This window comes from Hyperoodon ampullatus, assembly GCF_949752795.1.
Source record: "Hyperoodon ampullatus genome assembly, chromosome: 2".
Classification (NCBI taxonomy): Eukaryota; Metazoa; Chordata; class Mammalia; order Artiodactyla; family Ziphiidae; genus Hyperoodon; species Hyperoodon ampullatus.
In genome coordinates this window covers 144,876,209-144,900,421 of record NC_136915.1, presented here as the reverse complement: position 1 = coordinate 144,900,421, position 24,213 = coordinate 144,876,209, and the positions used below count along the sequence as shown (strand labels likewise).

At 36.8% G+C, this 24,213-nt stretch overlaps 1 protein-coding gene and 1 pseudogene across 2 annotated transcripts in view; one reads left to right on the top strand and one right to left on the bottom strand.

The window, feature by feature from the left end:
* LOC307066040 (centrosomal protein of 78 kDa-like) overlaps positions 1-24,213 on the bottom strand; it is a 216,001-nt pseudogene that overhangs the window by 135,182 nt on the left and 56,606 nt on the right. The gene's annotated exons all lie outside the window — the stretch shown is intronic.
* Positions 5,088-5,909, top strand: LOC307048582 (arginine and glutamate-rich protein 1-like; the record flags this gene model as incomplete). The annotated part of the gene is given in 3 exon segments (XM_079697694.1): positions 5,088-5,342; positions 5,344-5,431; positions 5,434-5,909. Coding segments are annotated over 3 exon segments (819 nt in total).

Here is a 24,213-nt window from a genome sequence, read left to right as displayed (position 1 = left end):
CTCAGGCTGGTGCAACGTCACGACGGCCTCTGCCGCCGCAGGCTCTCCCCGCACTCCGTGCCCCTCCCTCCCTCTGGCCTGGGTGAGCCAGAGCCCCTGAATCAGCTGCTCCTTTAACCCCGTCCTGTCTGAGCAAAGAACAGACGCCCTCAGGCGACCTACACACAGAGGCGGGCCAAATCCAAAGCTGAACCCCAGCAGCTGTGCAAACAAAGAAGAGAAAGGGAAATCTCTCCCAGCAGCCTCAGAAGCAGCAGATTAAAGCTCCACAATCAACTTGATGTAACCTGCATCTGTGGAATACCTGAAAGGACACCCAATCATCCCAAATTGAGGAGACGGACTTTGGGAGCAACGATATATATTTTTTCCCTTTTTCTCTTTTTGTGAGTGTGTATGCATATGCTTCTGTGTGTGATCTTGTCTGTATAGCTTTGCTTTTACCATTTGTCCCAGGGTCTGTCTGTCCGTTCTTTTGTTTTTTTTTTTTTTTTAGTATACTTTTCAGCGCTTGTTATCATTAGTGAATTTGTTTTTTGGTTTGGTTGCTCTTTCTTTCTTTTTTTAAATTACTTTAAAATTATTTTTTAATAATTGTTGTTTTTTATTTCAATAACTTTTTATTTATTTTCTCTTTCTTCCTTCCTCCCTTCCTCCCTCCCTCCCTCTCTCTCTCTCTCTGTCTCTCTCTCTCTCTTTCATTCTTTCTTTCTTTTCTCCCTTTTATTCTGAGCCGTGTGGATCACAGGCTCTTGGTGCTCCAGCCAAGCATCAGGGCTGTGCCTCTGAGGTGGGAGAGCCGACTTCAGGATATTGGTCCACCAGAGACCTCCCACCTCCACGTAATATCAAATGGCAAAAATCTCCCAGAGATCTCCAACTCAACACCAACACCCAGCTTCACTCAACGACCAGCAAGCTAAAGTGCTGGACACCCTATGCCAAACAACTAGCAAGACAGGAACACAACCCCACCCATTAGCAGAGAGGCTGCCTAAAATCATAATAAGGCCACAGACACCCCAAAACACACCACCAGATGTGGACCTGCCCACCAGAAAGACAAGATCCAGCCTCATCCACCACAACACAGGCACTAGTCCCCTCCACCAGGAAGCCTACACAACCCACTGAACCAACCTTAGCCACTGGGGACAGACACCAAAAACAACGGGAACTACGAACCTGCAGCCTGCGAAAAGGAAACCCCAAACACAGTAAGTTAAGCAAAATAAGAAGACAAAGAAACACACAGCAGATGAAGGAGCAAGGTAAAAACCCACCAGACCTAACAAATGAAGAGGAAATAGGCAGTCAACCTGAAAACGAATTCAGAATAATGATAGTAAAGATGATCCAAAATCTTTGAAATAGAATGGAGAAAATACAAGAAACGTTTAACAAGGACTTAGAAGAACTAAAGAGCAAACAATCATGAACAACACAATAAATGAAATTCAAAATTCTCTAGAAGGGATCAATAGCAGAATAACTGAGGCAGAAGAATGGATAAGTGACCTGGAAAATAAACTAGTGGAAATAACTACTGCAGAGCAGAATAAAGAAAAAAGACTGAAAAGAATTGAGGACAGTCTCAGAGATCTCTGGGACAATATTAAATGCATGAACATTCGAATTATAGGGGTCCCAGAAGAAGAAGAAAAAAAGAAAGGGACTCAGAAGATATTTAAAGAGATTATAGTTGTAAACTTCCCTAATATGGGAAAGGAAATAGTTAATCAAGATCGGGAAGCACAGAGATTCCCATACAGGATAAATCCAAGGAGAAACACGCAATGACACATATTAATCAAACTATCAAAAATTAAATACAAAGAAAAAATATTAAAAGCAACAAGGGAAAAACAACAAATAACATACAAGGGAATCCCCATAAGGTTAACAGCTGATCTTTCAGCAGAAACTCTGCAAGCCAGAAGGGAGTGGCAGGACATATTTAAAGTGACGAAGGAGAAAAACCTACAACCAAGATTACTCTACCCAGCAAGGATCTCATTCAGATTTGATGGAGAAATTAAAACCTTTACAGACAAGCAAAAGCTAAGAGAATTCAGCACCACCAAACCAGCTTTACAACAAATGCTAAAGGAACTTCTCTAGGCAGGAAACACAAGAGAAGGAAAAGACCTGCAATAACAAACGCAAAGCAATTAAGAAAATGGTAATAGGAACATACATATCGATAACTACCTTAAATGTAAATGAATTAAACCCTTTTTTCCCCCACATTCCACTCCTCCACATTCCCAGGTGACCACTGATATGCTTTCTATCATTACAGATGTGTTTGCATTTTTCTAGAAATTTATATAAATAGATTCACACAGTGAGGACTCTTTTGTCTGGCTTCTTTCACTCAATGTAATTACTATGAGAGTAATTCATATTTTTGTGGTTATCAATAGTTTATTACTTTGTTTTGCTCAGTAGTGTTTCACTGTATGAGTATACCACAGCATGTTTATTCATTCGCCTGTTGATGGGTGCTCGAGGTTGTTACAATTCTATTAGAATAAAGATGCTATGATAATCCATGTTAAAAAAAAAAAAAGAAAAAGAAACTGAATTAGCCAGCACCTTGATCTTGGACTTCCCAGCCTTCAGAATTATAAGAAATAAATGTTTGTTGTTTAAGACACCCAGCCTATATTATTTTTATTGAGATATAATTGAAATATAACATTATGTATGTGGAAGGTGTACACTTGTTGGTTTGATATATTTATATATTGCAGTATGATTACCACCAGTAGCATTAGCTAACACCTCTATCATGTCACGCAATTATCATTTCTTTTTTTGTGGTGAGAATAATTATGATCTAGTCTCTTAGCAACTTTGAAGTTTATAGTACAGTATTGTTGACTGTAATCACTATGCTGTGCATTAAATCTCCAGGGCTTATTTATCTATCAATACCAGTTGCAAGTTTATATCATTTGACCAACATTTTTCCAATTTCCTCATCCCCAGCCCCTGGTAACCACCATTCTACTCTTTGCTTTTATGACTTTGGCTTTTTTAGATTCCATATATAAGTGATATAAGACAGAAAAAGACAGTCTATGGTATTTTTGTCATAGCAGACCAAACAATGAAGTATTTGGAAGATGCCATATCATGTAAGCTTTCTAGTCAATGGTGAGAAATATTGATTTTATTCAATTACAATAGGATAGTGCAATGCAGAGTTGGGTTTGGAGGCTTAAACATGGAAGAAAAATGATCTAATTTATTTTTTTAAGATTATCTATGGGGGGGCTTCCCTGGTGGTGCAGTGGTTGAGAGTCCGCCTGCCGATGCAGGGGACACGGGTTCGTGTCCAGGTCCGGGAAGATCCCACATGCTGCGGAGTGGCTGGGCCCGCGAGCCATGGCCGCTGAGCCTGTGCATCTGGAGCCTGTGCTCTGCAACGGGAGAGGCCACAGCAGTGAGAGGCCCACGTACCACAGAAAAAATAATAATAAAAAGATTATCTATGGGGAGTTTCCTATAGACAAACAAGGATTCAAGAAGAAACTTCAGAAGGCTCTTTTTAAGAGTCCAGGTAAAGGATAGCAGATTAAGGTGGTAAAAATAGAAATACATTAACTAGCAATTAACTGAGAAATAGATTTTCAGGAACTAACCCCCACACATTTAGATAATTTATCTGAAATATGCTATTTGAAAATACAGCTTCTTAGGATGCATCATATCTCTGAAGGAAATGCTAAAATACCAATGGATTCATAATCCAAGCAATGAAGACTTACTGAGTGGGGTGTGTGTGTGTGTGTGTAGTCCTCAACTGTCCTAGGTTCAAGGAAAGGCAAATAGAAATAAAACCTTCATGTTGGAATACTGTCCCACAATGAGTAAAGGTATCATGTACTTTTAAAATTATATCTATTTAAACAAAGCCTAATATAATGGGAAAAATAAACTAGACCTGGAATCCAAAGATCTGAGTTTGAATTGCAGCTTGATTAATTACCAGACTATTAAGTTCGGGCAAGTTGTCCAGATTTGATCAATTTCAGGTTCCTTATTTATAAAATGGTAAGCTGGATGGAGTGATCACTAGGCTCCCTTCTCCCATGAGATTTTGTTATTCTACTACACCATATTGGTATTCTCATTAAAGTGAATTTCAAGTGTTTGGTCAAGAAGAGGCTCATTTATTTACTTCTTTTATTTCAAATTTAATAATAATGTAAGCCCTCATCCATCAGGCAAAGAAGAAACTCTACCAGTTTGTCATCATTCAGGAATCCATTTCTTTTGTTAGATCACATGAACATTCTAGAGGCTTAAAATAACCCTAGAAAGTGTGGTAGAGGCTCTGTATTTGGGCCTTAAACAAAATATATATCTTGTTGAACTTTAATGGTGGCTTTAAATCTGCTGACTCTACTGCTTCACTGATAAACTGGAATAACAGGAAAGTTGGTGGCTGAACCCTATTACTTGCATGAAGTGCATAACCACTGTTTCTGAAATCTTTCTGTATCTCTGGAGACATGCCCTATTTTCACATTGCCATAGTGAATGTTTAAGTTTTCTGCTACATGAAGATATGTCCCTCTCTCCAGCCTCAGGGACGTCTATCCCTCTTCCTTTGGAGTCTCAATGGCTCTCCTCTTTTTCCTCTCTCTCTCTCACCTAACATTATTCTTTCAAAGTATTTGTGCTTTTCAAAGAACAAAGGAAAATCTGTCAATTCCAGGAAACACCAGCTTTTCACCCTAACACAAATCTCCCCTGAAGTAATTAACAGCAAATGTTGACTACCATCTTGAAGTGGTGGTAATAGAGTTGTTGGGGAAAACAAACACAAATTAAAGCTTCAATAAATTATACTGGCGGCTGCCATCTTAGCAATTCCTGGCGTTGCGGCCTTGTCGTTGGCGGCGGCCTTCGTGGCGGCCGTCGGCCTCAGGGGGAGGCAGAAAGTCAGCTCGCTGATAGCTCTCCTTCCCCAAGCCTCGACAAGACTGCCAGCCCGCTTCCGGAAGCAGAGACGAGGACAGCCGGGCACGTGCGGGGCCCGAAGCCAGCGGTTAGTCACAGCGTCGCCCGGAAGGATGGGCCGGTCTCGGAGCCGGAGCTCGTCCCGCTCCAAACACACCAAGAGCAGCAAACACAACAAGAAGCGGAGCCGGTTCCGGTCGCGGTCTCGGGACAAGGAGCGCGTGCGAAAGCGCTCCAAGTCCCGGGAAAGTAAACGGAACCGGCGGCGGGAGTCGCGGTCCCGCTCGCGCTCCACCAACACGGCCGTGTCCCGGCGCGAGCGGGACCGGGAGCGCGCCTCGTCCCCGCCCGACCGCATCGACATCTTCCGGGCGCACGGTGAGCAAGCGCAGCAGCCTGGACGAGAAGCAGAAGCGAGAGGAGGAGGAGAAGAAAGCAGAGTTCGAGCGGCAACGAAAATTCGGCAGCAGGAAATAGAAGAAAAACTCATCGAGGAAGAAACGGCACGAAGAGTGGAAGAATTGGTGGCAAAAAGGGTGGAGGAAGAATTGGAGAAAAGGAAGGACGAGATTGAGCGAGAAGTGCTCCGAAGGGTCGAGGAGGCCAAGCGCATCATGGAAAAGCAGTTGCTCGAAGAACCCGAGCGACAGAGACAAGCTGAGCTTGCAGCGCAAAAAGCCAGAGAGGAGGAAGAACGTGAAAAACGTGAGGAGCTAGAGCGAATACTAGAAGAGAATAACCGAAAAATTGCAGAAGCACAAGCCAAACTGGCTGAAGAACAGTTGAGAATTGTTGAAGAGCAAAGAAAGATTCATGAGGAAAGGATGAAACTAGAACAAGAGCGACAGCGTCAACAAAAAGAAGAACAAAAAATTATCCTGGGCAAGGGGAAGTCCAGGCCAAAACTGTCCTTCTCATTAAAAACCCAGGATTAAATTGCAAACTCTGAACTTTTTACAAAGAAAAAAATGGAAAAACTTTGTATGGTAGCTTCATGTTGAAGTGGTTTTTTTTTCGTTTGTTTTGTTTTTGTTTTTTTAATTTGGAAAATCTGGAACGTTAGCTTGTTCTAATAGGGGCTATGCTCTGCAATTCCTTTTTTCCCCCCTCCCCCCCTTTAATGTCCATGAGGTCAAATCCTTATCAGATCATTGTTATCTTCCAAAAAGCGGTATTTTTTCACCTGTTGGATTCTGTATTAGTGATCTGAAGAAGAGCAGGTCACTTTGTAAACTATGGATGGTCTGATGAGGCTTTTACTGACCCACTGACTTCAGAGTCATACTCTGTGTACCACATCATAATGCTGGTTTTGCTGACTTTTTGTTTTTTTATATATTTATAAAAAAAGAAAAAGTTGGTAATTGCATTGGAAGCGCCCAGGGTGTTACTGGACCTTTGTGGTGTATTGTTAACCAGTGTCCTCGTGATACTGTAACTCTTGATGTTCCTGACACAGGTAAGGAAACAGTTGGTCAGCTCTGACACAAAATACATATACAGTTCAGTATTGTCTCTGTTCAACTTGTTTTTATTTCATTGACGAAATCAAACCAGCATTCCCCATTGTGTAAATAAATGATTTTGCTGAATAAAGTAAAGTCTTAAATTCAAAAAAATAATAATAAATAAATAAATTATACTGCCATAACTACAAATAATTAGCTCTTCAAGAAAACAGATTTATATATCGACAAAATCCTTGTTTTGGAGCCTCCTCACCAAACAGCCTTAGTCTTTAGGGGAACAATCAATGATCTGAAATCTATCCCTTACCAAGCATACTTTGAAAAGTTCATTCTACTATACAGCTCATTAGATCTAACTTGCAATAAATCTTAACAGACTCAGAGAAGAAAATGTTTATTTAAAGTGGTAAATTTTTCAAAACTTCACGTGGAGCTTGACGGTATTTCCAAAGATCTGATTCCTGCATTTCGCTTCAGATCATCCCCAATCATTAGAGAGATCTCTATCCAAAAGGTATGTGAATCTTCTATGTTCATGTTGCCATATCTGACTACATATATATACTTATTTAACACACACAAAAACTCATGCACACACTGTCTCTCGCTCTCTCTCTCACATACATACACAAACACACACACACCCATCCCTTCAGTTCATATATTTGTAAACCTACATACTCCTTTTGTAACTGCAATTTTTTTTTTTTTTTTTTTTTTTGCGGTACGCGGGCCTCTCACTGTTGTGGCCTCTCCCGTTGCGGAGCACGGGCTCCAGACGCGCAGGCCCAGCGGCCATGGCTCACGGGCCCAGCCGCTCCGCGGCATGTGGGATCCTCCCGGACTGGGGCACGAACCCGCGTCCCCCGCATCGGCAGGCGGACTCTCAATCACTGCGCCACCAGGGAAGCCCCATAACTGCAATTTTTTAAATCCACATTGTTATTATGATCCACCCATGTTAATACACACAAAAACATTTCATTCAATTTACCTACTGTATAATATTACTTTTGAGAACAAACCATAATTTATTTATCAACTACCTTTAAGAAGGGAATTTAGGTAACATCCACCTTATTATAAACAGCACTACATTAAGGTTCCAATGCACATAGCTTCTAATGTAGATAAATAAGAATTTCCTTAATGATAGAGAGGCTGACCTTTCTTTTATAAGTTTCGTGGCCACCCAGATTTATTCTTTTGTGTTTTTATTTGTCCATTTGTCTATACTGCTGTGGAAATGTTTCAATATGAATGTCATATAGTCTGTTCAGCTTTTCTTCATACTTTGTGATTGTTTAAATATTGTGTTTAAGAAACCTTTCCCTAACCTGATTTCATAAAGCTATATCCATATTTTGCTTTCAAAGTATTAATGCTTTTTCTTTCCTATTTAATTTTTGATTTGAACTGGAATTTATTTTCTCTTTTCTTTAAGATAGGGGTCTAACCCTTTGTCCATATGAATTTCCAATGATCTCAACACCATTTATTAAAAGGTTCATCCTTTCTCCACAAATCTGTAATGTTACCACAGTAGTCTTTTTTTAATCTATCTATGTTCCTGGGCCCTATATTCTGTTCAATTCTGTTTGTCTATACCTTTGCTGTGCCAGTACCACACTGTTTTAATTAATATGACTTTAAATGTTTATATCAGGTAGTATAGGTTGCCCTTTCTTCATGTTTCTTAATGTTTTCATATCTTCTTCAAAAAATTTTGGCTACTTTCAACTCCCTACTTACACATAATGGTCACCTTGGCTAAGACACGGTAACCAGACATTTGGTCAAACATTATTCATGATATTTGTGTGAAGAATTTCTTTTAGATGAGATTAACATTTAACCCAATCAGTTGAAAGTCTTAATAGAAAAAAGACTGACGTCCCCTCAAAAAGAGGGAATTCTGCCAGCAGACTGCCTTTGGACTCACACTGCAATATCAGCTCTTCCCTGGGTCTCCAGCCTGTTGCCCTGCCCTGCAGATTTTTTGCACATACACATCTCCTATTGGCTCTGCTTCTGTTTCTCTGGAGAACTCTGCCTAATACACTTCTCTCCCATATAAACTTTAGATTTAGCTTGTCATGGCTTATGACAATATCTATTGTAATTTTCATTGTAATAGCAATGCATACACAAGTTAGTGGCATGGTCAATTATAAGATATTGATTCATTTTTCAAAGAATATTATAAACTGTTCCATTTAGTTTTTTACATCCTTTAAGAAAGCATCATTTTCTCCATGAATATTTGACTCACATTATTATATTTATTCTCAAATACCTGATATGTATTATTTTATTGTGAATGGGATTTTTACTTACTAGCAAAAGTATTAATGAAATAGTATTTACTAATACTACATTTTCTTACCGGTTGTTGCTAATACTTTAAATTCTTATTGGTTTTTGTACGTCAGTCTTGTATCCAGCAAGTTCAGAGATTACAGATTTTCTTGTATTTTGTATGCAGACATTTTCCACCTCTTTTTTGTTTTCAAATATATTTTCCACTGGCTTTTGCTTCTGTACATATAAATTAATCTTGTGTTAATATTTTATTTGGAATAGTTTTATTGATCTCTATAAATGGATGTGTTGTATATTTAATTTATCTATTTATTTTGGTTTGACTATTTATTGTATATTGAAAAAGTGAGTATACCCTCTTGTTTCACTCTCTGAAAAATTTTGTATAAGATAAAGGTTAATTTGATCCCTGAAGGACGTGCAAAGTCACTTTTAAAATGTCTGCTCCTGGTGTTTTTGTTTGCTGATTTGTAGACATTTGACCAGACTATCCTATTCATGTAAAAGTTGTTAGTATACTATGTTTCTCTATTTCCTCTTAAGACAATTTTGCTAATTTTATTTTTTAATTCAAGTTTTTATAAATTTTCATATTAATGGCATAATACTCTTTACTTTATTCCTATAATTAGTAAAACTCCAAGTATATGTAAGTAAAACCCCTTTTCTTTCATAGTTTTGTTTGTGCCTTCCTCTTCTATGAACATAAAAAAATACCATTCTTTATATTTTCAAAGAAACAAAATTGAAGTTTACTGATCCTCTCTATTATCTATTTAGATCCCATTTCTTACTGGCATATAATTCACATACCATAGAATTCACCTATTTATATATTTCAGTGATTTTGAGTATATTCACATATAAGTGCAACCATCATTACAGTCAATTTTGAACATTTTTATCACTTCAAAAAACAAATCTAATATTCTTTAGGCATCACCTCCCTATATTCCCACCCTACTTCCCACAAGCTCTAAGCAACCACTAATCTATCTTCTGTCTCTGTAGATTTCACTATTCTGGACATTTCATAGAAAGAGAATCATACAATATAAGGTCTTTCGTGACTGACTTTTTTACTTAGCATAATATTTTGAAGGTTCATCTACATGATAGCATGCATCAGTATTTCATTCCTTTTTATAGCCAAGTAATATTTCATTGTATGGACATACCACTTCTGTTCATCCATTTATCAGTTGATGGACATTTTGGCTGTTTCCACCTGTTTGCTACTATGAAAAATGTTGCTATAAACATTCTCGTTCAATTGGTGTGAACATATGTTTTCATTTCTCTTGGGTATACATCTAGGAGTAGAATTGCTGGGTCATATGGTAATTTCATGTTTAATTGTTGGAGGAACTCCTTAGATGGTTTTCAATTGAGTGACGCCATTTTACTGTCCTACCACTATTTTTTTAAATAGTGTGACGTGTGAGTCCTCCTACAAGTTGGAGATTATTGATACCCTCTATAGTTTGTTTTCTGTTTGTTCTATTTGTTTTATTAATTATCTCTTCTTCTATGGCCCAATCTATTTAATTCTTATGTTGAAAACTTAGCTAATTAATTTCTAATAAGTTTCCTTTCAAATGTGTGTGTGTGTGTGTGTGTGTGTGTGTGTGTGTGTGTGTGACACAGATTACAAGTATTGATTTACAGGTTCCCAGCAAGGGTTTTTTTTTTTTCATCTCTAAGTATTTAGTAAATTCTGACAGAAATTGTCATTAAATAATAAAATAGAGCTTACAGTTTCAAACTTAATAGAGTAAAAGTAGACTGCTATAAATATTTCATGATTCCAGAAGAAAAAGAAAAATATGAAAGAATGTAGACAAGTAGGAAAAAAAGGAAGATTTAAACCAAATTAGTAAGTACATTTAATGCAAATGGATTGGCTTCTCCAAATAAAAAGAAAGTAAGTGTCAGATTGTATAAAATTACATGTAAGTATGTGCTATCTTCAAGAGACATACCCAAAGAAAGTGGAAGAAGTAAATAATAAATGCAAGAGCAGAAATTAATGACATAGAAAATAAATAATACAAATTCAAAAGCTAACATTTGGCTCTTTTAAAATACTAATAAAAATGGCTATCTACCTGAGAGTCTTCTCAAGACAAAAAAGAAAAATAAAGATAGAAAGCACAAGAAACCAATATCAGAAAGGTAAAAGGGTCATATATCACATACATGTTACAGACTTTACAAAGGAAAAAATGAACAAAGTGTTTTCAAATAAATTTTAAATTTTATAAAAATCACAGGCCCCTAGAAAAATATAACATCAAAATAGATTCAAACAGAAATAGAAGTTTATACATATGTTTATACATTACAGACACTGAATCAGCCCTCACTACTCTCACCATGAAGAAAGCTGAAATCCAAGATTTTTCACTAGTGTGTTCTAAAGAAAGGAAGAATTCCAGTAGTACACAAACTCTTTGAGAATAGAAAGAGGGAACACTATTCAACTACTTTTTAATATTTTCTTCATTTCAAGACAGGAAAGGACAGTATAAGAAAGGATAATTAGAGGTGACCTTACCCAGGAAAACAGATGATAAATATAAGCAAACTGAGTCCACCATAAAAAGCTAATTTCATGACAGACAACCAAAATTATTTTACACAACAAAATTAACAAAAAAAATTAAATCAAAAGTTTCTTATAATTTCAGCAGTCATGTATGATTTTACAAAAACCCGCAGCTAATCTGATTTATCAAAGTAGAAACAGAAACTTTCTTAAATGAAAATTAGCTATCTACCATAGAGTAACATTATAGATACAGGTGAGATGATTAAAGGTTTAAAGATCAGGAACAAGACAAGGATGCCCCCTGTCACCACTTCTATTCAGTATTGTACTTGAGAGTTTAGACAGTGGAGAAAGTCAAGAAAGAGAACGAAAATGTCTAAGGATTAGAAAAGAAAACACACAACTTGTTCTATATATATATGATATTGTTGTGTACAGAGAAAATACAAAATGATGTACAGGAAATTGCTAGGATTTGTAAGAGAGTTTCATAAGATTTCTAGATAAAAATCAATAAAAATAAATTGTATTTTTATATAATAGCATCAAACAGAAAGTGATATTAAAAAGAAAGAAATCCTTTTAGATAGCACCAAAAAGCTGAAGTAGCAATAAATCCAGTAAGATATACAAAGCCTTTACAGACAACATTATAATACTTTTTCAAAGACCTTGAAGAAATCAGAAATGAATAGAGATATATTTTGTGTTTATAAGTTGGATATCTTAATAGTGAAAAGATGTTAAGTCTCTAAAAATTAAGTTACAGAGTAAGCAAAATCTAAGTGAAAATGCTGAAGATTTTGTTTTGGACCTGAAAAACTTCTTTAAAAATTTATACAGATTACAAAAGCCCACCACACACTTGAAGAATAATATAAATGTGGGAAAACTTGTTCTACTGAATATTTAGTGTTCTTATAAAGCTCTAGTAACAAAGAGGGTGCAGTTTTGATACAGAGACAAACAAATGAACCAAAAGAAGACTTAATAGAGACACAGAAAAACAAACCAAAACATATATTATTAAAACAAAATCATATATATATATATATATATATGTACACACACACACACACACACACACATACATGTGGCACCTCTGTATAACAGAGGTATCACAGCACCTCAACAAAGACATAACAAACTTTTCGATTAAAAAATGCTGAGCACTAGGGTATCCATAAAGAAAAAATAATTAAAATTGTATCACATTGTAAACAAAATTATTTCCAGATGGATTAATGACCTAAATGTGAAACGGTACCAAATATATTTTAAAAGACAATATAGGAGGCTATCTTTGGGCCTCCCTGGTGGCGCAGTGGTTGAGAGTCCGCCTGCCGATGCAGGGGATACGGGTTCGTGCCCCGGTCCGGGAGGATCCCATATGCCGCGGAGCGGCTGGGCCCGTGAGCCATGGCCGCTGAGCCTGCGCGTCCGGAGCCTGTGCTCCGCAATGGGAGAGGCCACAACAGTGAGAGGCCCGCGTACTGCAAAAAAAAAAAAAAAAGACAATATAGGAGGCTATCTTTAAGCCACAAAGTAGAAAGATGGAAAAAAGTATAAGCTTTAAAGGAAAAGATTGATGTATTTACCCACATTAAATTAAGAAATATTTTCCAACAAAAGAAAACACAAAGATAGTTAAAAGAGAGGTCATGCCACAGAGTTTGAAAAGATCACTGCAACATATAAAACCAATAGAGAGACTACTATTCAAAATATGAAAAGAACTTAAAAAGAATAAAGCTGGCGGTATCTCACGCCCTGACTTCAGACTATAGTACAAACCTACAGTAATCAAAACAGTATGGTGCTGACACCAAAACAGACATATGGAACAGAATAGAGAGACCAGAAATAAACCTATACACTTATGGTCAATTAATCTAAGACAAAGGAGGCAAGAATGTTCAATAGGAAAAAGGTCTCTTCACTAAGTGGTGCTGGGAAAACTGGACAGCTACTTGTGAAACAATTAAATTAGAACACTTTCTCACATCATATACAAAAATAAATTCAAAATGGATTAAAGACCTAAATACAAGATCATAAACCATAAAACTCCTTGAAGAAAACATAGGCAAAACACTGACATAAATAATAGCAATATTATTTTGGATCTGTCTCCTAAGACAAAGGAAACCAAAGCAAAAATAAACAAATGGGACCTAAATAAACTTAAAAGCTTTTGCACTGAAAAGGAAACCACTGACAAAATGAGAAGACAACCTACTAAATGGCAGAAAATATTTGCAAATGATATGACCTATAAGGGGTTAATATCTAAAATATAAAAAAGCTCATTAAACTCAATATTAAAAAAACAATTAAAAATGGGCAGAAGACCTGAATAGACATGTTTCCAAAGAATACATACAGGTGGCCAATGGGCACATGAAAAGATGCACATCACTAATCAACAAAGAAATGCAAATCAAAACCACAATGAGATATCACTTCATACCTGTCAGAATGGCTATCATCAAAAAGACTACAAATAACAAATGTTGGCAAGGATGTGGAGAAAAGGAAACCCTAGTACACTGTTAGTAGGAATATGAATTGGTGCAGCCACTATGGAAAACAGTACGAAGGTTTCTCAAAAACTAAACTTAGAACTACCATAAGATCCAGCAATTCCACTCCTGGGTATATATCCAAAGAAAACGAAAATACTAATCCAAAAAGATGAATGCACCCAATGTTCACAGCAGCATTATGTACACTATTTACAATAGCCAACATATGGAAGAAACCTAAGTGCCTGCTAACAGCCAAATGAATAAATAACATGTGGTATGATACATACACACACGCACACACAGAGAGAGAGAAATATTACTCAGCCATGAAAAAGAAAGAAATCCTGCCATTTGCAACAACATGGATGGACATGGAGGGTATTATGCTTAGTGAAATAAGTCAGACAGAGAAAGACAAATACTGTATGTTATCATTTATATGTGGAATCTAAAAAATAAAACGAATGAATATAACAAAACTGAAATAGACTCACAGTTATAGAGAACAGACTAGTGGTTACCAGAGGGGAAAGAGAAGGAGGAAGGGGCAAGATAGGGGTAGGAGATAAAGAGGTATAAAATGTGTAAAAAAAATTAGCTACAAAGATATATTTACAGTTCAGGAAATATGGTCAATATTTTATAATAACTTTAAATGGAGTATAATCTATAAAAATATTGAATCACTATGTTCTACACCTGAAAGTAGTATAATATTGTAAGTCAACTAAACTTCAATTACAAAAATGAAATAAACTCTTAAAAGCAAGAATAAAAAGGCAAATAACCCAATAGAAAAATAGGCCAAAAATTCAATAGACCCTTCAAAAAACAGCAAATCCCAAAAGCCAACAACTATATTTAAAATTGTAAAATATTTGTATTTTCACTAGTAATCATCAAAACTAAAATTCACACCATAATGAGGTACCACTACACATAGATTAGATAGGAAATATTAAAATAAATGATAACAACTAATGTCAAGGAATTTAAATATGAATCACCACCACTGTTGGAAGTGTAAGTTGATTTGACCACTTGGCATTATCTTGTGGTTTAAGGACATATTTTCTCTGTGACTCAGCATCTCATTCCTGAAACTTCCCTGTAACCCAGTATTTCACTCCCTAGAGAAATGTGTTCTCCTGTGTACTAGGATACATATATAAACATGTATGTTGTTCAGCATTGTTCATGACAGCCATAAATAGAAAACACCACAAATATCTATCAACAGTATTATAGGAATGTGCACATAAGTAATAAATCTACAAAGAAAAACAATGAATGAATTAACATAAAAGTTAGGTAAGTGGTTATTGTTTGTGCTATGGGAGGGATTTGTGATGATGCAAGGCATGGAGGGGATTCTTGGTTGTTGCCAATGTTCCATTTCTTGACCCGTGTGATTGTAAAAATTGTTATTGCTTCATAATTTTTATTAAATGTACATAGAGTCTATAGATTTTCCATCTAAACTCACAACGAAAAACAGCTATTGTGCTTACTACTTAGGGAGTTAAGTACACAGGAATGATGCTACAGATGAATACTTATGTCTCCACAGCGATGCTTGCTGGCCACAAAAGCTAAAGCACCAGGGTAACTGCCTTTCCTTATTTTCAAATTCCAAGTCTCACATAAATGCACTGAGTTTGTGGAATTTCTTTTACATAAAGATCCCAACCTGAAAGAGGGTCTGGGATTTTTTTTCCTTAACTTCTAACCTCTGCCTTAGGAAGGTATACTAGAAAATGTAGTAGCCCCCTTATCCTCAGGGTATAAGTTCCAAGACCCCAGTGGTTGCATGAAACAGCAGATAGCATCAAATCCTATATATACTGTGTTTTTTTCCTATACTTACATACCTATGATAAAATTTATAAGATAGGCACAGTAAGAGGGTAACAACAACTAATAATAAAATGTAAAAATTATAGCAATATACTATAATAAAAGTTATGTGAATGTGGTCCCTTCCTCTCTCAAAATATCTTATTGTACAAATTTAATGCCTTTTCCATCTTAACTAAGCACTCATCATGCACTGTGGCCATAACTTTTGCAATTTGAGGTGTGACCGCAAAACTAGCATGAATTTACTTTTCCTTCTTCACAATTTCACATACAGAAGATTCATTCTTACCATAGATCTTAGCAACCTCAGCATATGATTTTTTCTTTCCTATCAAACCAAGAACTTTCACCTTTTCACCCAAAGAAAGTACTTTACAGCTTCTCTTTGGCATATCCAAATTGCCAGCATCACTCCTCTTTTCCTTTGGGACCATTATTAAGTAAAATAAGGATGATTTGGACACAAGCACTGTGATACTGAGACAGTCAGTTCTATAACCAAGATGGCTACTAAGTGACTAAGGGGTGACATACGCCAGACAAAGGGATGGTCCGTACCCCGGTGGGTGGATGGATGATACAAGATTTCATCACACTACTCAGAAATTTATGAATTGTTTATTTCTGGAAGTTTCTATTTAATATTTTTGGACTTCGGTTGACCGTGGGTAACTGAAACAGCAGAAAATGAAATCTCGAATAAAGGGAAATGACTATAGATCAGATAGATGCTGAATGCCAATCCACTTATTTCACTCTAGGAGTAATCTTGAATGAATCAATTATAATACCATCTGAACTCTCTAAATATCTTTAGTTCTTTAAAATTGGTAAGAAGTGGTCTTGTTAATGAGATAAGTAATTCTTTTTCCCCTTGTCAATAAACAACATGGTGCACATATTCACTGAAGTGTATCAAAACTCACACCTGTTAAATGACATTTTCAAATTAACTTCCTTAAGGTGATCTTGCCCTTAGAGAAGTAACTTTTCTTGCTTTTTCAGAGTCCTTAACTCCAAGAATCAAGTTTATTATTTAACTATACCTACACTTCCAAATACTCTCACCAATAGCCACTGTCCCCAAAGAGTTTAGACTCCAGTGTTGCCCTGAAGCATTTTTTCAAAGGAAAAAAAAATCTCACTAGAAAAAAAGTATTTATATTCTCTTTAGGTTTAGTCTTCCTATGGGTATCAAATAATATTCACTCCTCCCTTAAACCTAACACAGACAAAAAAATTCCTGAGCCTATACCATGCCGACTTCTGAATTCTGAATTTGGGATATAGTAAATTAATGATTAATAGTTTCTTCTTCAACGTACTTTAGTACAAACACACACACATCCTAATATTTTTAGTCTTTTAAAATACCATCACAATTGAACAAGATTACTAACTTCGATACTAAGATATCATAATATAGGATTTCCTACTATGGTACCATAAAACATTGATCTCTAATGGCTCAATCACACTGAAAAGCTCTACAAACTCTAGGGTTCTACAGCTGTAGTTCTCCTTTTGCACTGCTTATTTTTTTTTTTGACCACCAAGGATCTCTTTTAGGACTTTCCTCCCTTGGATCTCATGGTTTTTTTTTTTTTTTTTTTTTTTTTTTGCTGTACGCGGGCCTCTCACTGTTGTGGCCTCTCCCATTGCGGAGCACAGGCTCCGGACGTGCACGCTCAGGGGCCATGGCTCACGGGCCCAGCCGCTCCCAGCGGCATGTGGGATCTTCCCGGACCGGGGCACGAACCCGTGTCCCCTGCATCGGCAGGCGGACTCTCAACCACTGCGCCACCAGGGAAGCCCTGCACTGCTTATTGAGTGGATAAATTTGTATTCATACCTTATAACTTCTCTTTAAACTTGCCTTCCATTCTTAGGTTACTTAAGATTTTGTATATTCAAATCTGTCCATAAATTGGAGTCAAATATTACTCTGATATTTGATTAGGTGCTAAAATCAGTGGAAAATATTGTTTAAGGGAGTAAAGTCAAAATTACCCTTGAAAATCTCTTAATCAATCATAATATACACTGTCCACTAAATAATTTATATCAGTTTCTCTAAAGCTTATTTAATCAATTTCCCTTACCCATCCTCTCAATTAATTATTCAATGAATTATTTGAGAATGGCAGAGAATCATGAATTCCTAAATAACGTATTCTTCTTCTCACGTACCTACTGGCTGTCTTTTCACTAGTTTCAAGCCCTGTTTCAAATGTAGCTGGAGCCAATACTGTATCAACTGCATTGCCCCCATTAATACTGCCATATCATTCAGGGACTTTTCCTCCGTCTTCATAAACAATCTAATTTCCCTTCTATCATCCATTCTGGATGATGCAGGTACACAAAGGACCTTCCCCAGACTTCTTCCCTCTCTTCATAGCCTGATAACAGCTTGTGAAATTTTCCTATGGGAAACTAATAAACTCACAAGAAAGCATTAACCTAGGCATTCATGCTAAACCATGCATTCTCAAACTTGACACTCGGCCAGTGCTTCCAGGCCAAGATTACTACTTTTCTCAAGTTACTCCCCTGCTGAAAGAGTATTCATTACATCAATTTACAAAAGCTGTGAGCACTCCCCTTCCTCAGCAACAATCTGTTAATTTAGATAAACGGTGGAGTATTTCTTGGCTAATTTCTATGGTAGTCTTAGATGGAGGCACAGCCATATGTTTATGTCACAGTACAGTAATCTCAGACAAGCCCACAAGTATATAAATCCTTATTTATGTAGACTTGAATATCTGGAAGAGCATGAAAGTGGGTCTGTTACTAGAAGAAGAGCCTACTTTACAATACAAAACACATAGAGAACAGTGGATAGCGTGGATAGTGTTTTCCTCTTTTCCATTTAAAGTCTATACAGGTTTCAGCTTAAAGCTGCATCTCTGTAGGTTCTCCCTAACTTTTCTCCTCTTCACCATGACCTTGGTATTTTTTAGCTTTCTTCTTACTCTGCAAGGCTTGATTAGCAGTCAATAGGCTCCTTTCATCTTCTCAGCAAGATAGGCTGTGGGAGAGGTCACGTACCTTGAAGGTCCTACGGAAATATGTTTTAATCTTTCAGTTAAACATCTACAATAAAAATTTCTCTTGCAAATGTTGATAGCCTTTATTTGGTGTTATGATAATAGAAACTTTATTTTCTCATCTAAGCTAAGGCTCTCTTCTAGGAGGGGGAAATGACCAAAAAAAGGGAGGGGGGACTTGGAGAAAACACATCTTGTCTTACTGCATAACACTGAAGACAGAGAACAGAATTATATGGCACTTTTTCTTGAGGAGATGATGACATTGCACTGTGGTATTCTTTTTTTCTTCTTTAATTAATTAATTTTTATTTATTTTTGGCTGCGTTGGGTCTTCATTGCTGCGCGTGGGCTTTCTCTAGTTGTGGCGAGTGGGGGTTACTCTTCATTGCGGTGTGAGGGTTTCTCATTGCGGTGTCTTCGCTTGTTGCGGAGCACGGGCTCTAGACACGTGGGCTTCAGTAGTTGTGCCATGCAGGCTCAGTAGTTATGGCACACGGGCTTAGTTGCTCTGGGCATGTGGGATCTTCCTGGACCAGGGCTCGAACCCATGTCCCCTGCCTTGGCAGGCGGATTCTTAACCACTGCGCCACCAGGGAAGTTCTGCACTGTGGTATTCTAATGAGAGAAGTGGAATTTTTTTAAATTGTTTTGCATAGAGGGAATTTACCACCATAGTGGTGATATCTGACTTCTCTTGTGTCTTAACTTCTGAGACCTAAAGCCATTCAGCAGTGTTTTCTTGGTAGCTCTTGAAATACCAGACTGTAGTAGAAGAAATTACAAACCTTTCTCCAATGTCTAAAGCCAGTTTATTAACCAGAAGCACAATTTAAGGACTCTGTACTTCAAATAAATCAAATCCTTATAGTCTCTAATTTATACATAATCTTTCAGTTCCATTATTTTTCATTTCCAAAGATAATTTTTTTTAAATCCACTAGGCTATATTTCCTACCTAAACTATATGTTCCATTAAAATAAAAGTATGGGGGTTGCTAAATGGGCCAAGATCCTCTCATGTTCTATCATGTATGTCATTAAAAATAATTTAGAAAGCAATGCCATGTTTATTATCAGATTATGTGTCTGTTATAAAAGATACATTGGAAAACCAGGTTAATCATATGTGGTTTGATTGAGAAATTCAATCTTGATGAAGTAAAAAAATTTTAATGTTTAATTTTTTTTTCAGTAACTGCTACAAGGGAAATTTAATGCTTTTGCAGTCTAGACCAAAAACTACATCTAATTTTAAAGAATTCATTTAAGTAAATATATGGACATTTCATGTACTACTATTATTATGTTATTATTTTTATTGGGGGGGGATATTTGTTCAAAGCAACAACTCCAAATAGCCAAAAAGCTTCCCACATGCTCTTCTCTAAATTCCTGTTTTGTTTAATTATAACCCTGACTTTAGAATTAAAAAGAAAAAGGGGAAAAGAGGGAGACCCTCCTCTGACTACAAGCACAATTAGCTGCCCATTAGCAGTTATGATCCTGGTCTTCTGCCTCTGATATCAGTGGCCTCTAATAACATGGGATGGGTTCACTCTGTGGCTTCAGCATGGGAAGAGTTTATGGTTCATCCTCATTCTTGCCTCTTTTACAACAGAAGAAGCCCCCAAAGTGGAAACCATGTCTTACTTCTGTCACTTCCAGCAATAACCCCCTCCAACTTATTCTCTGGGCTACTGTTTGACCACACTGAGTTCTCTTTTAAGCTCTCTGAGAGTGACAGTGAACTAACTGGAGGACTGGTATTTTTATCATCTCTTACCCAGAAACACTGTTTCTTCTACCAGGTCTACCTGGTAGAACAAATGAAACAAATTTTCAAACAACAAAGTTTCAAACACACAAAACCTATCAAATGATTTGTTTGATGCTTTGTTTTGATCTCAATAACTGTAGTTTTCATCTCTAGAAGTTAAATTTGGTTCTTTTATATATCTTCTATATTTCTACATAACTTTTTTTAACATGTGCGGTACAATTATAAAAGCTATTTTGACTTCCTTATCTTCTCATTCTAACATCCGTGCCAGTTTTGGGTCACTTTCAAGTGATTATTCTTATTATAGTTCATCTTTCCCTGTCCCTTTGTATGCCTGGTAATCTTTGGTTGGATGCCATAACTTATTAATTTTGCCTTGTAGTAGTGATGAATATTTTTGTATTTCTATAAATATTATTGAGTTTTGCTCTGGAACATAGTCAAGTTACTTGGAAAGGTTTTCACCTTTTTTTTTTTTTTTTTTTTGCCGTACGCGGGCTTCTCACTGCTGTGGCCTCTCCCGTTGCGGAGCACAGGCTCCAGACGTGCAGGCTCAGCGGCCATGGCTCACGGGCCCAGCCGCTCCACGGCATGTGGGATCCTCCCGGACGGGGGCACGAACCCGTGTCCCCTACATCGGCAGGCGGACTCTCCACCACTGCGCCACCAGGGAAGCCCGGTTTTCACCTTTTTGTGTCTTGCCTTTAAGATTTGTTCTGCTCTCAAAAACTTCATTAGTTAAATGTTTTATATCTATTGTTTAGATGATGAAAATGAAATTCCTAGAGAAAATGTAAAAGCCATGTACCTGGCTGTGGTAGGATCTCAAAAATTATCATTGAATAATTTGAATTCATACCCCTCTGATTCTAAAAACACCATGGTGTCACGCTTCACAACGTTCCTCTGTTTTTAATTAACTCACTTATTAGCTAGATGAAAAGTCCCTCAAAAGTTTCTTAAATATAAAATTTAAATACTGTGCTAAAAAATATATATAATAGTTTTCTTACCACTGGCTCTAACAATTTACTCATCTAATTCAGGCTTTTCACTTAACAGTAATTATATATGGTTATAATATGTGAGAATATGCAATGAGAACTTACGTTGGAAAAATATCTGTTCTTACATTTCATATTATAAAAATGTTTTCACTGTACAAGAAAAGCCAGACATATTTTAAAATATTTATTTGCAGTAATGTCTTAGAGATATATTTTCCTTTAATAATTAATTAAACTAAGAACTGACAATAACATTGATTGAGAAGGAGTATAATTTTGAGGTTCCTGCCTCAGAGATGATGTTAATCTTCATGTTCACATTTCATGTAGTTTAGTTCAGAAAAAAGTTTTCATTTTCCCCTTTGTAACAAAAAGAATCCCCATTCTGCATTCAGAACAGTAACAGTAAAAAACAAAGGCCTACTTTATATAAAGTCAGAATTTATAAACACACACACCCATATATACATATATGTATGTGTGTGTGTGTGTGTGTGTGTATATATATATATAACTTCCTTATTCTTGTTTCCAAAATATTATTGTAAAGAAAATTATGACTTATGTGGTATTTATTCATGAATAAACTCTAATGGAGAGTTCTACTCCTCGTTTTTGTCCAGTGTATGAACCCATATATAAGTTATGGAAATCCCCATCTTATGAGGAAGAATCTGTCTCTCGTTATAGAGATTGAAAATGCCAGCTACTTAATATCTGAGTATCCTTTAAAGCCATAGGCTAGCATATGACCTTAGCTCTGACAATCAGTTATATCCATTCTGGAGACTGGACTAGAAGCTACTGACAAGAAGAAAAGACTGCTTAGAATATATTCTGGAAGTGGAAAGCACAAACTGTTTTCAGTATCCAGAACAAATGTATCAGTGATTCATATTACTGTATTTAGCATCCCCTAGCATTGATATTTGTAGTTCTAGCTGAAGTGTCTCTGCCCAGTGACTCTTGCACTAGGTTGTTCCCTGGACCAATTCTACAGCATGATTCCTAGGCATAAGTTGAAACTTCCAAACACCAATCCTGGTTCTTGAATCTTTTATTTAGAGATTCCATAAACTGTCCAATATCTTTTTAATAGTTTATTTTCTACTTAATTAACCCAGAGTAAGTCATCGATTGCTCTAACATAAAAATTGATACCAGGAGAGATCAGAGACAACAGATCATTGAGGATATAGGGGAAATTGCCATCACTTATCTAGCCTGGTTGACACTGAAGACAGTAAATCCCTAGTTGGCCATAAGAAACAAATTGAGAAAAAATTATCCTTAGAGTCTCCTGGAACTTAAAGCCTACTAGTGACCTGACTAGGGAAAATCAAGTAGTAACTTACATGTAAAAGTATGAAGGTCCTGGGACTTCCCTGGTGGTGCAGTGGTTAGGAATCCATGTGACAGTGCAAGGGACACGGGTTCGAGCCCTGGTCCGGGAAGCAACTAAGCCCACGAGCCGCAACTACTGAGCCCATGTGCCACAACTACTGAAGCCTATGAGCCTAGAGCCTGTGCTCTGCAACAAGAGAAGCCACCGCAATGAGAAGCCCGCACACTGCAATGAAGAGTAGCCCTCACTCGCCACAACTAGAGAAAGCCCGTGCACAGCAACGAAGACCCAATGGAGCCAAAATTAAATAAATAAATTTATCTTTTAAAAAAGTATGAAGGCCCTGAATATTCCAAATCTGTAGGGTGTCATGGTTACTTCTAAGGGCACTGGGAGAGCATTCTTTCCCAATTGTGTATTCTTAGCTCTCTCGTCAAAGATCAGTTGGCTGTATATGCATATGTTTATTTCTAGTCTCTCTATTCTGTTCCATTCGTCTGTCTTTTTGCCAGTACCATGCTGTTTTGAGTACTGTAGGTTTGTAATATATTTTTTGAAATCAGAAACTCTTATGCCTCCAACTTTGTTCTTTCTCAGAACTGACAAATGCTGTTGGTGAAATTGGATATCCACATGCAAAAGGATGAAACTGGACTCTTGTATCATACACAAAAATCAACTCTAAATGGATTAAAGACTTAAAGATAATATCTGAAACTGTATAACTCCTAGAAGAAAACATAGGGGAAAAGATCCTTGACACTAATTTTGGCAATGATGTCCTATCTATATGACACCAAAAGCACAGGCAACAAAGCAAAAATGGACAAGTAGAACTACATCAAACTAAAAGCCCTCTGAACAGCAAAGGAAACAATCAACAAAATGAAAAGGCAGCCTATGGAATAGAAGAAAATATTTGCAAACCCTGTATCAGATAAGGGGTTAATATTCAAAATTTATAAGAAACTCCTATGACTTAATAGCAAAAAAAAACCCCAAATAACCCAATTTAAAAATGGGCAATGGGCTTGAACAGACATTTTTCCAAAGAAGATATATAAATGGTCAACAGATATATGAAAAGGTGCTTGACATCACTAATCATCAGGAAAATGTAAATCAAAACCACAATAAGGGAATTCCCTGGTGGTCCAGTGGTTAAGACTCTGTGCTTTCACTGCTGAGGGTGCAGGTTCAATCCCTGGTCAGGGAACTAAGATCCCACATGCCGCACAGCACAGACCAAAAAACCCCCCAAAAAACAACAAAAGAAAACACGCAATGAGATATCATCCTGAACCTGTTAGGATGGCTATTA